Genomic DNA, 15,344 nt, shown 5'->3' on the forward strand with positions numbered 1-15,344 from the left:
CAAATGTTATATGAGTATCTTCAACATGTATATGTTTGTATTTGCAGGCTCCAATAAGATTAGAAATATAGTCCGACTGTAACTCTTTCAGTTCCCTATCAAAATACATCATTGTAGCCATGCCAAACATGATAGCTGCCATTTAATGCAATACATGTTTCTCTAAATGGGTCCAATAATAATAGCCTGGAATAAGAATATAATATCAGTCATCACACGGGCTGTATCTTTAGCAAGTTTTAATTATAACGGTGTGTGGAACGTATTTTTACCAGGGCGTTTTTGTCAATGTACACGCGCGTGTGTGCGCGCGCGTGTGTGTGTGCGTTGAGGAGAGATGCTCACCCACACCCCTTGAACGCAGCATGACGGTCACGTGAGATGCTCCGCTAATAATGCAGTGACGTGGTAGAGTTCCGTCAGTAGAGCGGTGTCTGACAGCCTAACTCCCCGGGCCAACAGCTGCGTTGCCCGGCTGGGAAATCCGACAGGGGTCGGTCAAAGACGGAGCGGAGGAAAGATCCTCGGAGAAGAGAAACAAAAAGGTGTTTGACTGTCAAAACGAAGACGCGGGGGAGGTGAAAGTATACGACTGGTTGTTTTTGTTTTTCCTTCAGCACTCGGGGAAATGTTTTGGCAGTGATAGGTGGGACCGGATATTCATTTTTATTCAGTTTTTCTCCATCGCTCTCACTGCGCCGACACTGTAGGCTAAATCCTCCTGCCGAGTATCGTAACGGACTAGTCGCACCCCTGCTGCTCTGCCGCTCTCCCCTCCTTAGAGCGGCTCGAGCTCCGGATAAACGTGTGTGGATGCTGTGGTGCTTTCTCTTACATGTTTACATCAAAATCGCGTCTCCGGTGAGGTAGATAAACAAGGATAAGATCAGGAAACAACAGTGAAACAGCAACAAAAACATGTTTTATTGAGTGAGGTAGAGGGAGGCTGTGGTGTATAACGCACACAAGGAGCAGGAGAGGAGGAGGCGCAGCAGGAGCAGAACCAAAAACCTGCAGGTTTTGTTCAGCCTGTGGGGATGAGGACGAGGAGGGACGTAACACATCCAAGGGTGTCAGTGTGATAAGAGGAGAGGGAGCTGGAAGAGGAAAAGGCACTAAAGCGCGAGGTTGTTTCCGATCCAAGGAGGCGGCGATGGCGGGGAAAGGGACCGGGGTTCACGCACTCCGACAGCCGACCGCTGCCCTGTCAGCAGCCGCAGCAGCATGAGGAGGTAGGCTATACGCAGCACTGCACGTCTCATCAGTCCTCCACATGCTCATTATTCATTTAGCCTTCCCCGCCCTTCTCTCCCCTCCATTAGGCTACAACCAGCCATCCACCCTTCCCAGCCGCCTCGGTATCCATCCATCCTATTCACCCATCTGTGCCCTTCCTCTGCGTCCCAACACCCTGCATCTCCTCTCCATCGGGTACTTTTTGGAGCCCCAGTGGCTTCCTAAAATGTTGCAGTGACAGTCAGGGGCACCTCGGGCAGGTGTTCGAATCAGGTTTACAGCTTGAAACATTAAGAATACTTTGATTGCATTATAGCCTACATTCACCCCCTAAGGGTAAATGTTGATGGATAGCTTTCGTTGATCCTTGCCCAGAGCAAATCAGAGATTCCTGAAGGAACAACCATTGATATAAAAAAAAGGGGTCAGTCCATACTGTATGCCTATTCCTTTACATAGATTCAAGTTTAGGAAACTCCTCGTTGGAGCTGCCAACAGGCCAGGCCAGGGAGTTCCCATTGATCCAGTTCAATTAGGCTTTTTATCCACTTCATCACGTCCAGCTGCCTGAGCCATTTGGCACTGAAAGCCTGTGCATGCTAACTGCTGAGATGGATATATATTTTTTAAAAAGCAGCGAAGCTCACCATCTGGGTATTCACTCTGCCCGCTAGACTATGAAACTTTAATAGGGTCTAATTTTCAAACCACCTCATAATTTATTGCTGTGGCGTCTGAACTGACAGCCACGAAAAGAGTTGAAGTGGGAAGAATACGGCCAGGCTTTATTAACAAAGTGAAACGGAAATACTGTTAGAATTAGATTTAATGGTAAAAGTTGGCCGCAGCACAATGAGAAGGGTTGGATATCACTCGGGCTGAGTGGAAGAAAACCACCGTCATATAATATTTACTACAGCTATAGTAGCTCAGAGCTGCCAAAGCTTTATTTCCCAGAGGGCTCTTGTATTTTTGAGTCCACTTTTAAGAGGCTGCTGTATCCTTTGTAGCCTTTTTGACAGGACAAATTAATCAAAATGTTACCCTGTACATCTAAATGATGTGGTTTTGACTTGCGTGTTAAAGGGGTCGATTCACACAAAGTATAAAAAAAAGATTTCTCACTTTTGGGCTTGTCTGGTAATGTTTTGAGATGTCCGTCTGAGGTTTTTGCCTCGGTGAATGGGATTATGGTGTGTGGTGCTCACAACACGGAAAGGTTGCACGTAACATTACATTTAGTGGTTAAGTGATTTTTATTTTCATTGTTGATTATTCTGCCCTATACATTTAAATGAATGATAGGGCATGAATCTAGTTATTGTCTGGTCTAAAAACGGCAATTGCAGTTTCCAAAAACACAAGGTGACATCTTCAAATTTCTTTTTGTCCAACCAACAGTCAAAAAAAGAAATGAGCCGATTATCTGTCCATCAACTAATATATAAACTAACTGAATCATCATGTCAGCTAAAAAAAAACAGCAAAATGTCATTAAAGAAAAAAAGCTCCTGTGATTCTTGATTAATTCATGGACGTCACATGGAGAACAGGTTTTATTGGAACTAGTTTCTATAAAAAAAACATCACTCTATTGTACTGAGGTGGAGGCAAAGATGGTCGAAACGGGCAAATACGGCTTGCTATCACCAGAGAAAGAGCCAGAGAGAAAATGTTTAGTTTTTTTTTTGTCATTTGAATGAATTGACCCTTTAAAGGATTAGATGATCATGTTTTTTGATGGGGGGCTCCAGTGGCCTGTCCCAGATCTGACCAGCCTGTGTGTGATGAAGGGTAAAAAAAAACACAGCTGGCCATCCAGTGTCACTCATCTGCTCTGCAACACTTAGCGAGAACGCAGCCCTTCCTCTCCCAACGGTCCTATCCTATTTGAGGCAGGCTACACCAAACAACATTGGCAAACAGGCCTACCCCAAAAAAATAAAAAGTATTTATTTTTTACAGTCTTTTATTGGGACTATTTCTCAGATATAATGTTTGTTGTGTTGAAAACTGTGGGTCTACACATAAGTCTGATTATCCAAATAAACAGTGGCACTGGTTTTTGGAAAGCGATGCTGCTGCTGAGTTTGTTTTAAAAGGGTAATGTTTAATTAACTTTAATTAACTTCCATTGTAGTTTGGCTGTGGGCTAAATTTCAGAGTCAGATCTTTTGAAAACTCAGCAGATGAAACTGAAATATCTGCATGATAAACATACCACGAGGAGTGAACTCAAGCACGTCGGCCTATATGGACACAGACAAAGACAAATCAATGGACAGTGTCACATGTTGCCCAGTAGTTTAATTCAAAAGCTGGACAAATGCATAATACTTGTGTGATCGTTTAGAAATAGATGATAAATAGGAAAACACAAGTAATTTGAGTAAGCTGTAACACTGAGATTGGTTGACAGTGCTTAAACTAATTTAGTTAGAAAGCAAGCAGACAAGTTTGCAGTTAAAGGATTCGATCATTTCGGACATTTTGAGCATCAAACACTATATTTCCTGGATCGTGGTTAAACTTTATGCAAACATTTAAAAAACACAAAATTCAGGAGGCAGGTGACAATTCAAATTAAAAAGATATAATGCAATGTAATGCAGTAACGCATTCTGTATTGGTTTAAAATATTTGTTCTCCTGAAGGTCAACTTCTCATTTAATGTTATCCCTGCCGAGTCAACAAAAATGAAGGCATTTTTTAGTCTTCCTTCCTCTTATGTGTCATTTTGCTTGGGGAAGTAACCGCTTGTATTGTGCATGTGGCACCGTATTCACCTCAATAAACTAAAAACAAACTTTCTGTAACACCAGTCTCAGCAAATGTTTAGTCTATTAAGAAGCAGTTGACGGCCGAAAGAACACTTCAAGCTGTTCACCCTAAAGTAAGCCATAATAAACCTGTAGAGGCGTCAATACTTACGCCTGGCTGATTTGCGACCATGACTTACGAGAAAGTATTAATCATAAATGTACTGAATTGTTATTAAGATAATGGTTCTTGATGCCAGATCAGCACATTGTCACCGATACCCGATCCAGCTAGCATCAGACTGATATCAGTATTGGTTCATCTCCACTTGAATTAGCTAAAGGAAATGAATAAACGGTTGGAATAGTTATAAGTAATGAATAAACAGTCGGAGCTAAAAGTCATGGATAAATAGTTGCAATAGTTAGCTGATCAATGATAAACAACAGTCACTTTTGAGGAAGAAGGCAGCTCAATAGGGGAGGAAAGTGACCAGGACAAGAAAGCATTAAAATGATACCGCAGCAACATTGAGGGGAGAGGTTTGAACTCAATAGCATTCTCTTTACTTTCAAGTGACTGCTTGGGAAGCGTGGACTGAACACTCTGGAAGATGCTTTTTTAAATGAGCCCAGCGTGACCTTGTGAGAACTGTTGTGGAATATTTCTTATGACTAGTCGGGAGAAGAAAGTTGAGGTTTTCTATCAATATAAAGTAAAACAGAGTTTTGATGAACGATCAAGGTTTGTAAAGTCAATTTATTTGCTTGCAAGCAAAGAGAACAGTCTCACAGACACATTGCAGTGATCTGTATGAGTGCTCTGCCCAACAGTCAGAATGCATGGACATTTATACTCAGACAGCTTCCTGTTATCTGCTTTAGCTAACAAGAATACACAAAGAACACAGTTAAAGGCAGGTCATCCTTCAAGCCTTAGTATACTTGATCATTTAAGACAGTCAGGAAGATGCTTTATCTCCTCTTTGCAAATCCCTTTGTTCACAGTTTGCCTTACAATAATCAGTTTAAACTCACAACAGATGCTTCCTTTGAAGCCACTGTGACATCGTTAAAATGACCATTGCAGAGACAGAGTAGACATTCTTTACCCTCACACATCATATCTGCATGCAAAGGTTTACGCCTTTACAACTTCAGATAACGCGTCAGCAAAGGAAGTCAAAAGTATTGATTAACAGAGGATCTCTGTTAATCAAGGCCTCTCTGTGTCTCTGTCTTACGAAGAAGAAAGAAACAGTGCACAATGATAACAGATAACAAGACACCTGGATACTAAACTAATTAAAGTAATCTACTGAAACTACAGTTTGGTGTCTGCTCTTTTAGGACTTACATTCTTTAAACCTTCACATGAGACTATGACATATTTTCCCATTACAGAACAAAAGCAGACGTGTCATTCTTGAAACTCATTGCTGTGCGGCTCAAGTCACAATGGCAGTGCAAATAGTTCAGATGCATCCTGCCAACATATGCATTGGCCTACAGTAAGAGAGCAATGGGAAGAGAGTGAATGATTGAAGGTAAAGTTGTTTTAGACAAAGACATTGCTTGAGATTTAGGTTTGGTATCTTGGCTCTCAACTGGAATGCTAACAATAGAGAGACAGGGCAGAGTGCCCTTCTTGCTCAGTGCTGCATATTTATTGGGCATAACAACTCACCAGACTACGATGAAGCATCAAATGGGCAAACTTCATGACCAATTTAAGAACCGTGGTCATTTTGTGAAATCAGGAGGTACAGTAAATATCTTTCCGATACGTTGAAGCAATACAGACACTACTTCAAAAGTCTGAACAGTGCTTACGTTGTAAAATAAAATAAAAAAAACGATCTGTAACCTGCTCCGTGTTGGCGGTGATCAACCCCACTATCAGTATTCTGTCATATGGCCTTCGTCAACCCTGACTTTTCTATACCCTGATAAAGGCAATGTACCCTACTTTAACATTAAAATGAATCATAAATGCAGTGGTTGAATGAGGATTGTTGCTTCAAGGCAGTGAACCTCAGTCAGCCACATAATCAGTCAGGCCTGTTTCAATAAAGCGCAATTTCAACCTCTACCTTCAGTGAGCTTCCACTCTCAACGGCTCACAAATCGTAGCTGTGAGTGTCGTGAGGAAAATATGTCACTATCACAAAGTGCACTGCTTCACTGAGTGAAGGTCATATCAGCAAAGCTTGTCTTGCATGCGTTACACAAAGATGTGGAGGCCAAAACGGGGGCGGGCTGTTTAGGCGTGGAAACAAAGAAAGCAGGGAGAATGGCGTTCATACCTCGCTGTGGAAAGTATTTTGCTCCGTTTACTGTATTTGTTTTCCCCTCCAGGTTTGAGGCTGATGTGGTGACAGAGACAACACTCTAATGTATGCCTAGTATGTCACCACTGTGTCACTACCCCTGCCTTCGTTCTGATTATTGACCGCTGCAGAATCGCTGGGGCTTTAATTAGTGCTAGTGGAGCTAATTGGCTTGCATAAAAGTGACATTGATGGGAGGCCGGAAAATGAATTAATGAGGATAGGCCTTGGCAGATTAAATGGAACTGCTAAACAGTAAATGTCTGGATGTCTTTTCTCCCAGTGAAACTGGCATTTACGTCGAGAAAAAAAACAAAAACAGAAAGGAAGTCTCACACTCAACCATTCATGGTGGTCTGACGATTGTGGATGTGTGGGCATCCATCACGTGTTTGTGTGTGTGTGTACTTCTTCTGTGTACATGTGCATCTAAGTGTTTATGAGCCCCTCTGGGTGTGCACACTTCATCAGAGCTCACGTAACTAGATGTTCATTTAGTTGACAGGAGAAATCTCTCAAGCGTTGGATATGCTTCGATGTAAAGTATGTTAACCTTTAAAACAAAGCCGACCCTGGCCCCTCTCATTCTCCTGTAATTGCTTGCGCTGGGTAAGCACACTCGCCTGAAAAGGTTATCGTGTTCCTTGCCAGTAGTCATGATGAATGAGCAAACATAGCGGGAAATGAAAATTGGAAGTTATGAACATCGGCCCCCACACTAAGCCGACATGTAGCATTCGCACAAAATAATGCTCGGTTTTTCGGTGGCCGCAAATCATTAAAAAGCGAGCACACAAATAAACAAAATGGCAACGCAGGCAGTCAGTAAATTAACGCACTCAGGAAGGAAGTGTAGTGGGGAACGCTCCTCAGAATAGGAAGTGTTGTGAACGCAGCGCTCAGGCTAGGCTCCTCCCCCCAATTAGTGCCAGCATTTATAAGGCACCTGTGGTCCTGGCCTCACTCCTTCTTGGCCCCTGTTCTGGTGGTGAGTGTCACACATATTCCTCCTCTTGTTGCCGTCTGACTACTTACCCCTTGTTTGAGGTGGTAAGTAGTCACATCTTAATTTGTATTATTTTGCAGCATGGTGTGCCCTTTTAATCTCTGTTTATCATTTGTAGGTTCACCTGCTGCTGTTTTTCTGCCTCCATTTTGTCTGCTTGTTTTACCTCTTTTTCTTGTTTTGCTTTTGCGTGTTTTGGCTGTTTTTCCTTTGTTCTGCATGTTTTAGTGATTTTTATTGAATTCTTTAATAAATGTTTATTTTACGAAATGCGTCTCTGTCCAAATACCGGTAGTGAATCTGTGTGCCCTTAATAAATTCTCCAGTAATATATTAGGGTCGTTTAAGTTTATATTTCCCGGAGTGTAAGTCCCCAGGTGGCGTTGTTGGTCCCCTTTAATTCCCCCCCTTAAGGCCTCGCTACAGAAGGATGGATTCAAGACTTGCACTGCTGCTACATTAATATTCACTAGTTCAGCGTGCGTGCGTGCGTGTTTCTAGTGGGTATAATTATGTGTGATGGGCACATGCATCTTTTGTGTGGGTCTATAGACACAAGAGTTGCATTGTGTGTGTTTGTACCATTGAGTCTGATCTGCATTCGATTGCGTGTTAGTGGGTCTGTGAACGCACAACAAAAAAAAATAGATTGTGTGTGCACTGCAGTATTTGGTGTGCATGTGATTATGTGCAATGCACAGTAAATTTTGTGCTTGTGCAAACTGATTGTTTGCCCCGGCGAGTTAGAGAATCAGTGTGAGCATACGTGATCGCCTTTGTGCTTCCCTTGGTGCACAACTCCCTGTGGGCAACAGATGCAATCATTCATGTCACATTTTGTCTGCTTTGACGCATGCTTGTGTGTATGCATGTCTCCTTGCGTGGCCTGCATTTATCCCTGTGGTAGAAGATCGAGCAGCCTGGGTGGTCTCAACTAGACAATAGGCGGCATTGATAAGCTGAAGGTGCAAGGTGAATGGCGGGTGAAGGCTGTTATCGCCGGAGGCTGGCTCAGGCTTCGGCACCCACTGCCTGCTGGACCCTGAGAACTCATTTTGACAGATGCATCTCCTCCCTAGCTGTCGACGCGCGGTGGGGGGCTGATGACGCTCGCTTGCACAAGCGGCTCAGTGTAGCGTTAGCCGGCATCACGTTGAGCAAACCTGCAATTTATACTTCTGCCCCAGGCATTAAGCTGAATAATGACATGTGAGAAGCCACCACCATCTCACCATGCCCAGCACCAGACAACCAGCTCATAGTGTCAACGAAGCATTTGAGTATTTTCAATTCCCTTTTACAGTCCTAACTGTGAGATGTGTCCGGGATGATCAAGGAAATGCCCTTATTTTATTTCACAGTGTGAAGTAATAGGACAATGTGCTCATTTAGTCAGTTGTGTTACTGTGCAATTGATTTACTCTGATAAGATGTGTTATACTGTGTCTGCCACTAGGCACACATCTTGATGCGCCTTTTTTTCAGTTGTACCGATGAACCGTACGCACAGTAATATTTACAGCAGCAATCTTGCAACAGCGTTCTCTGAATCTCCCATTTCTTTCCTCAGAAAGCCGCATCCCCAGAGCCTGCTGTTTTTTACGTCCCTGTCCAATCAAAGATGCTACAAAGCTGTCGTATTGATTGATTTCTCCCTTTCAAAATGTTAAGTCAGCTTACAAAAGTGCAATTTACCATAGTGGGCTCTGCTTCCACAGAAAGCTCTAATTGGGGCCTTTGCATCTGGAAGAAATTAATTCAGAATTACTCGGTGTGTCAAAACAAACCATAAATAAAATGATTAAGAAATATGCTCGGTTCTCCCCACAAGTAGAATGAAAAACACATCTGTATCTCAGACCATTGACAATTGGCTCAGTGCCAGTGAATCGGAGGTCCTTTTCGGACCACTGCCAACGTTGTTTTCTCATGTTTCTTTTCTTCTCGTTTCAGCTCAGGGAGAGTAAACACAGAGGAGGTGACCCTTATCATATCCTGAAGGAGACGAGACATAGAGCATGACCTTGTGTTTGTCTACAGTGCCAAGGAAGAGCCAGGAAGAAGCCTTGGCAAGAGAATCATCGCCTTCCTAGCTCCATCAGGAGCCCCTATAACCCTGTTGCAAGCTGCACTGGGGGGCTCAAACGTTCCCCTGACTTCCCCAGGGGGCTCACTCCAACCCATCTGCCAGCTCCGATAACCCTCTGACTGTTGGCAACCACATGTTTGAGGCGACTGTGTGTGACCGCCGCCGCCCATTCTCGAGCAGCAGCTTCCTGCGACCCCGATCTGCACCATGCAGTGGAGACGGCGGCACTGCTGTCCCATCAAGATGACCTGGACCGTCAAGCGTTCGCTCTTCCGGACCCATGTGGCCGGCCTCCTCTCGCTGGCTCTGCTCTTCACCCTCTTCTTGTTTTTCAGCCACCAAGACTGGCTGCCAGGACGCAGTGGACCCCGGGAAAACCCACTGGCCTACACCGTCAGGGGCTTCCGCAGCCCCAGGGGAGAAGCCAACCAGAGCAGCTCCCTGAGGAGCCTGTGGAGGGAGACGGGGTATGTAGCGCCAAAGCCTCTGCTCAACCTCAGCTCTCAGCAGGCGGATGGGGCGGCGGGGGAGGCAGCAGCAGCAGCAGCAGCAGGAGGTGGAGGTGGTGGAGGAGCCAGGATGGGCGTAATGGGGCTCGGGGACTCTATGAGCACTAACAACAGTTTACAGAAGGAGATGGGCGTGGGAGGGAGGCTCAGCGCTCAGCCCTACCGCTACATCCTCAACGAACCTTTCAAGTGCAGGGACAGCATGCCCTTCCTCATCGTCCTCATTGCTGCAGAACCTGGCCAGGCCGATGCCCGCAACGCCATCCGCCAGACATGGGGGAATGAGAGCGTAACAATGGGCCTGGGGTTTGTCCGTCTTTTCTTGCTCGGCACAGGAAAGAGCTCGGACACCTACCTCCAGAGCAGCATAGAGGACGAGAGCCGCGTTCACCACGACATCATCCAACAAGAGTATCAGGACACTTACTACAACCTGACCATTAAAACCCTGATGGGCATGAACTGGGTGGCCACCTATTGCCCACACGCCTCCTATGTGATGAAGACAGACAGCGACATGTTTGTCAACACAGAGTATCTCATCCAAAAGCTGCTGAAGCCCGAGCTGCCTCCCAAGCAGAGGTACTTCACTGGCTACCTGATGAGGGGCTATGCACCAAACCGAAACAAGGACAGCAAGTGGTACATGCCGCCGGAGCTGTACCCAAGCGAGCGCTACCCGATATTCTGCTCGGGCACGGGGTATGTGTTCTCAGGGGACATGGCCGAGCTGATCTACCAGGCCTCTCTCAGTATACGCAGGCTGCACCTGGAGGACGTTTACGTGGGGATCTGCCTGGCGAAGCTGCGCATCGACCCGGCGCCCCCTCCCAACGAGTTCCTCTTCAACCATTGGCGGGTGTCTTACTCCAGTTGTAAGTACAGCCACCTGATCACATCGCATCAGTTCCACCCCAATGAACTCATCAAGTACTGGAACCACTTGCAGAGCAACAAGCACAACGCCTGCATCAACGTGGCCAAGGAAAAGAACGGCAGGTACAGACACCGAAAGTTTCATGGAGAGAGGCCTCCTTGATGCAACCTGTGACTACCACCCGCCTCAAAAAGAAGGGAGATGGGCGCACTGTAACTACAGCCGAAGGAGGGCATATCGAACTCAGCACTATACACTATATGGGGAAAAGCACATTGTTTTTGGTATTGTGTACAGTCGATGATCCAAACTATTTTTTTAATTTGAGAAAAAAAATGTTATGTATTGTAAACCTGTTAAGCTATTTCTAAAAGGAGGATCGGAGGACATGTCTGCGATGTAGAGCTTGCACAAAAAGTGCTGCTGCTTGAGAGTGGTGTTTATGATAATTCAGGTGCCAACAGAAACGTGTTAATTCATGCTACAGTTAATGTGAGGGCTCTCCTTGAAAGGATAGTACTGTATGTCGCACTCTACAAATCTAAAGAAAAAAATATTGAAGACACAATTGTGTTTACACAGACAAAGGGAAATGCACATGTATTTTGTCGACAGTTACACTACCTAAATATGAATGAAAGTATCTTTGACGTTGACCAGTTATGCTGCCCTGTTTCTCAGTGTTTACTTTACAGATTTATCAAAGAATACAACACTAAAGAAAAGGTTTATCTGTCATATACTGTATTTTGTTTTTAAAAAATCTATATGAAAGCACTCATGTCACGTCAGAGATGACTGAGATTGTATTTTTTAAAGCTTTACATTGAGTATGACTGCACTTGAGCAACTGTGCAACGAATTAATTAACAATTAAATGTGCTGAACTCATTTTGCTTGCAGTTTGTGTGATTCATCTGGGATTCTTTTATGCAATCAAGCAACTTTAGTATCATTACTGTCCATACAAGCCAAGGGCAACAAATATAGTGCAGGGACATAATTGAATGTCCCTGCGACCCGTTTTAAGGCAGTTTCTGAATACGGGCTTTGTGTATTTCCCCATGGATTGAACGTTTCGATACTTTCACTATCTTTTCAGCAAAATAAAAAAGGCTCTCCTTTTACAATATGGGACCTTTTACGTTATTTAGTGAATCACCAGTTTGAAACTACAGACAAGATCCTTACATGCCATTTGTTTAGGGGAAGGTGGGATCCAAAGAATTCCTCCTTCATGCCACTTCCTATTATGAAGAGTGCTCAGACTTCTCCGCTCACCTCTTTTTAGTTTTTGTTTCCACTTTTATGACTACCAGTGGTTGCATTGTTACTGAACGATCTAAAATGATAATTCCGAACGAACCAGGCAAATGTGTGTTTTCTACAAACAAAGCCACCGATCGTTAAAAGAAAAAGGTAATATCGTATTCAGTGGACCTTGAAGAAATGCATTAACTTCCAAATAGAAAATTGAAACATTGAGATAAGTTTAGGTCAGGTAGAAGCAATGTGAAAACAATCAGGCTGAGCCATGACAAATTAATTATACATCGAACCCTTCAGTGTCCCCAGCATTAAATATTCGGCTGCAGAACACCGAAGTTTAGATTTTAATTGAAAATGAATGCATATGATTTTGAAAGGCTGCCAGTGTTTCTCCATGATGGAACTGCCTGTGCAAGTGTGTGTGTGTGTTTGGGTGGAGGGAGGCAATAAATAAATACATGCCAGAATGCTCAGGGCCACCAACAAAAAGAGCATATAAAATTGGGTTAAGACTTGAAATAGCCGATATCAGATTAAGGCAAATCTAAATAAACTAATGGAGAGCCAGGTCTCCTGCGCGTCTGTCAGTCTTTTTTTTAATCACCTACACGTTTGAGCAATTCTGTTAAGGGAGCTGTAAAATGGGTAAAGTTCACACAATGGTATATTTTAAGCCACTAATCACTAAGCAGCAGAGTCTTAAAGGGTGGAGGAGGCTGAAAAGTAGAAACAGCAGAGGGAGAGAATATCAAGATGTTCATCTCAGATAAACTGCACAGTGCAAAGAATTATTTGATGCCGGAGCCACAGGCAAGGAAACAACAGCTTTATGTGTTACTCTGTACACAGTCGTGAGAGAGATTATGCCATAGTACCAGCCTCAGTTCAACAGTTATCTACAGCGAGACATCATATTATTATCTCGAAACAGAGTTTCAAGATGCTAACAGTCAGCTGTAGGATCTATACATTTGCGAAAATGTCCATAAAGTGATCCAAACAACAGATATTTGGCTTCACACCTATTTTAACATTGTACCAACTAAGTAGCTTTGCCTTTTTCTTAAAAATAACTTCTTCTACAAATACCCCGATTACCTGTAGTCAGGTTTGATATTGACGAGTTTCCAAACTCATCAAGCTGGCTGCTGTTGACTTGACAATGTTCATATATGGCTGTGTTTGTTAAGAGGTATGTCAAGGTTAAAGAGAGCCACATCACGTGGAATAGACAGCAACGACTGCTAGAATGTATTTAGAGGACTGGCTAAAGTGGCAGTAACTGGCTCAATACAGATTTGAATCCATGTTTCTTTCATGGTTTTGTATATGAAATATATTAAATGGATTAAGTCCAATTTTACAATTGAAAAGCATAGCAATCTCTTGTCCCCTTGATTTCCTATAGGTGACCCTAATATATAGTCTGCTGCATTTAAACCAACTTTCTATTTCAACCTGTTTGTTAGGTATGTTGTATTTACTACCAAACCAAATCGCTTTACTCTTCACTCGTGGTATTTTTATTTTATTTTGGCAGGGACTCAGATCTAAACCTGGCTCATTATTTTGTAATTTTGTAAAAAGATAATGAAATCTTTGATATTGCTAATTAGATAACAAATGGCAAGGCTGTCAACAACAAAATGACTGTGAAGCATAAAATGAACATCTGAAACCTTGCACATAACAACTGATAAAACTGATCTTGTAAAGAGTAGTTTCATAAAGTAATGCTAACTCGATGAAATAAATTGGCATGAATGTGTCTTCAATGCGTCCAAGATATAACTAATTCACTCTTTCCTTTCAGTATGGTGGGTTAAGTCCACACCGTCTGAGAGATTCGCCCCTTTTTTGGCCACAGTGGTGGAGCTTCATCAAACTGCACGCTCTTGTAGCTGTGCCTCTTGTTGCTTTACTTGCGTGACTGTGGTATCAACTGAAAGGTTACAGTGTGTACATTATACGAGTAGTAAATCAAACACATCCATGTGTCTCTAACAATGCCCTGACCAGCCTTTAGGTCTTATATTAAAGCAAACCTTTTGGTCACCACACAGGAAAACAAGGACATCCAATTTCCTCCTCAAAGCCCCTTCCATTCCAGCACAGTGGAATTCATGAAACACTGAACTGGTCCCAGGTATTCATCACCCCCCATTAGTAATGATTAAAGCCATGACTCAAACCTTGGGAACAAGGTTTGGTATCGTTCATGCATGTCCATATGCAATCAGAGCGCCAGATTACCAGCATCCGGCTGCACTCAGCCCTTCAACAAATGATGAAAACGAGAGAGGGCTGGGGAGGGAAAAGTATGGAGGGAGGGCTAGAAGAGGTGAGAGGGAAAACTGAGGCAGAGACAAATAGACTGGTCTGGTCTGCTACTGGAGAAGTACAAGCAAAAGAGAAAAGGATGAGGAGGAAAGAGAAAAATAGCAGGAAGGAGGGAGTGATGAATGAAAGGGAAAGGAGCAGTGACTGATCAGTATTGAAAACCTGTGCCGCTGTAAACGTGGTATAAAAGGCTAACAGTGGAAACGGATTGAGATGTCTGTCGTGATGGAGTGGAGGCTGTGGCCCGGCTTTAACATCACAGCTCACTGTTCCTTTAGAAACCAGAGGAGAGAAAATACACTTGAGGAAGAGACAAATCTCCTGACCTTTCAATAACAGCCAGGCCTGGAACCTGACTAATAGGCCTACCTCTCCGTGGGCATGACTGATGAATCCCTAATGGAAGTTTTGGGTGAAAAATAACTGAATTTGACAAAGAAAATGATAAATGTCACCCGCTGCAACTGCAAGTGAAAAACAATCAGCTTTTTTATGATTTACAAAGTCAAAATACAGCAACTATATTTGGAGTAGACTATATATTTAAATACCATTTCAAGCCCCTACAACACGAAACATAAAACGAAGCCTGTTGTGGAATATTTCTTATGACTAGTCGGGAGAAGAAAGTTGAGGTTTTCTATCAATATAAAGTAAAACAGAGTTTTGATGAACGATCAAGGTTTGTAAAGTCAATTTATTTGCTTGCAAGCAAAGAGAACAGTCTCACAGACACATTGCAGTGATCTGTATGAGTGCTCTGCATAACACTCACAATGCATGGACATTTATACTCAGACAGCTTCCTGTTATCTGCTTTAGCTAACAAGAATACACAAAGAACACAGTTAAAGGCAGGTCATCCTTCGAGCCTTAGTATACTTGATCATTTAAGACAGTCAGGAAGATGCTTTATCTCCTGTTTGCAA

General features: G+C 43.3%; 1 protein-coding gene across 3 annotated transcripts; it reads left to right on the forward strand.

The window, feature by feature from the left end:
- The first annotated feature begins 422 nt into the window (after window positions 1-422).
- On the forward strand, window positions 423-11,698 carry b3galt2 (UDP-Gal:betaGlcNAc beta 1,3-galactosyltransferase, polypeptide 2). Of its 3 annotated transcripts, XM_076088452.1 has the most exons (3): window positions 423-1,232; window positions 1,323-1,431; window positions 9,285-11,698. In XM_076088452.1, exon 3 carries the CDS (start codon window positions 9,628-9,630, stop codon window positions 10,966-10,968), a length of 1,341 nt encoding a protein of 446 aa, XP_075944567.1. In that variant the 5' UTR covers window positions 423-1,232; window positions 1,323-1,431; window positions 9,285-9,627; the 3' UTR covers window positions 10,969-11,698. The 3 variants fall into 3 exon arrangements, with proteins under 3 accessions (XP_075944567.1, XP_075944566.1, XP_075944568.1); XM_076088451.1 differs by having other exon boundaries at window positions 1,323-11,698; XM_076088453.1 differs by lacking the exon at window positions 1,323-1,431 and having other exon boundaries at window positions 447-545.
- Window positions 11,699-15,344: the final 3,646 nt, after the last annotated feature.

Source organism: Anarhichas minor, unplaced genomic scaffold (genome assembly GCF_050575085.1).
Source record: "Anarhichas minor isolate MPS153535 unplaced genomic scaffold, ASM5057508v1 ptg000010l, whole genome shotgun sequence".
NCBI lineage: Eukaryota > Metazoa > Chordata > Actinopteri > Perciformes > Anarhichadidae > Anarhichas > Anarhichas minor.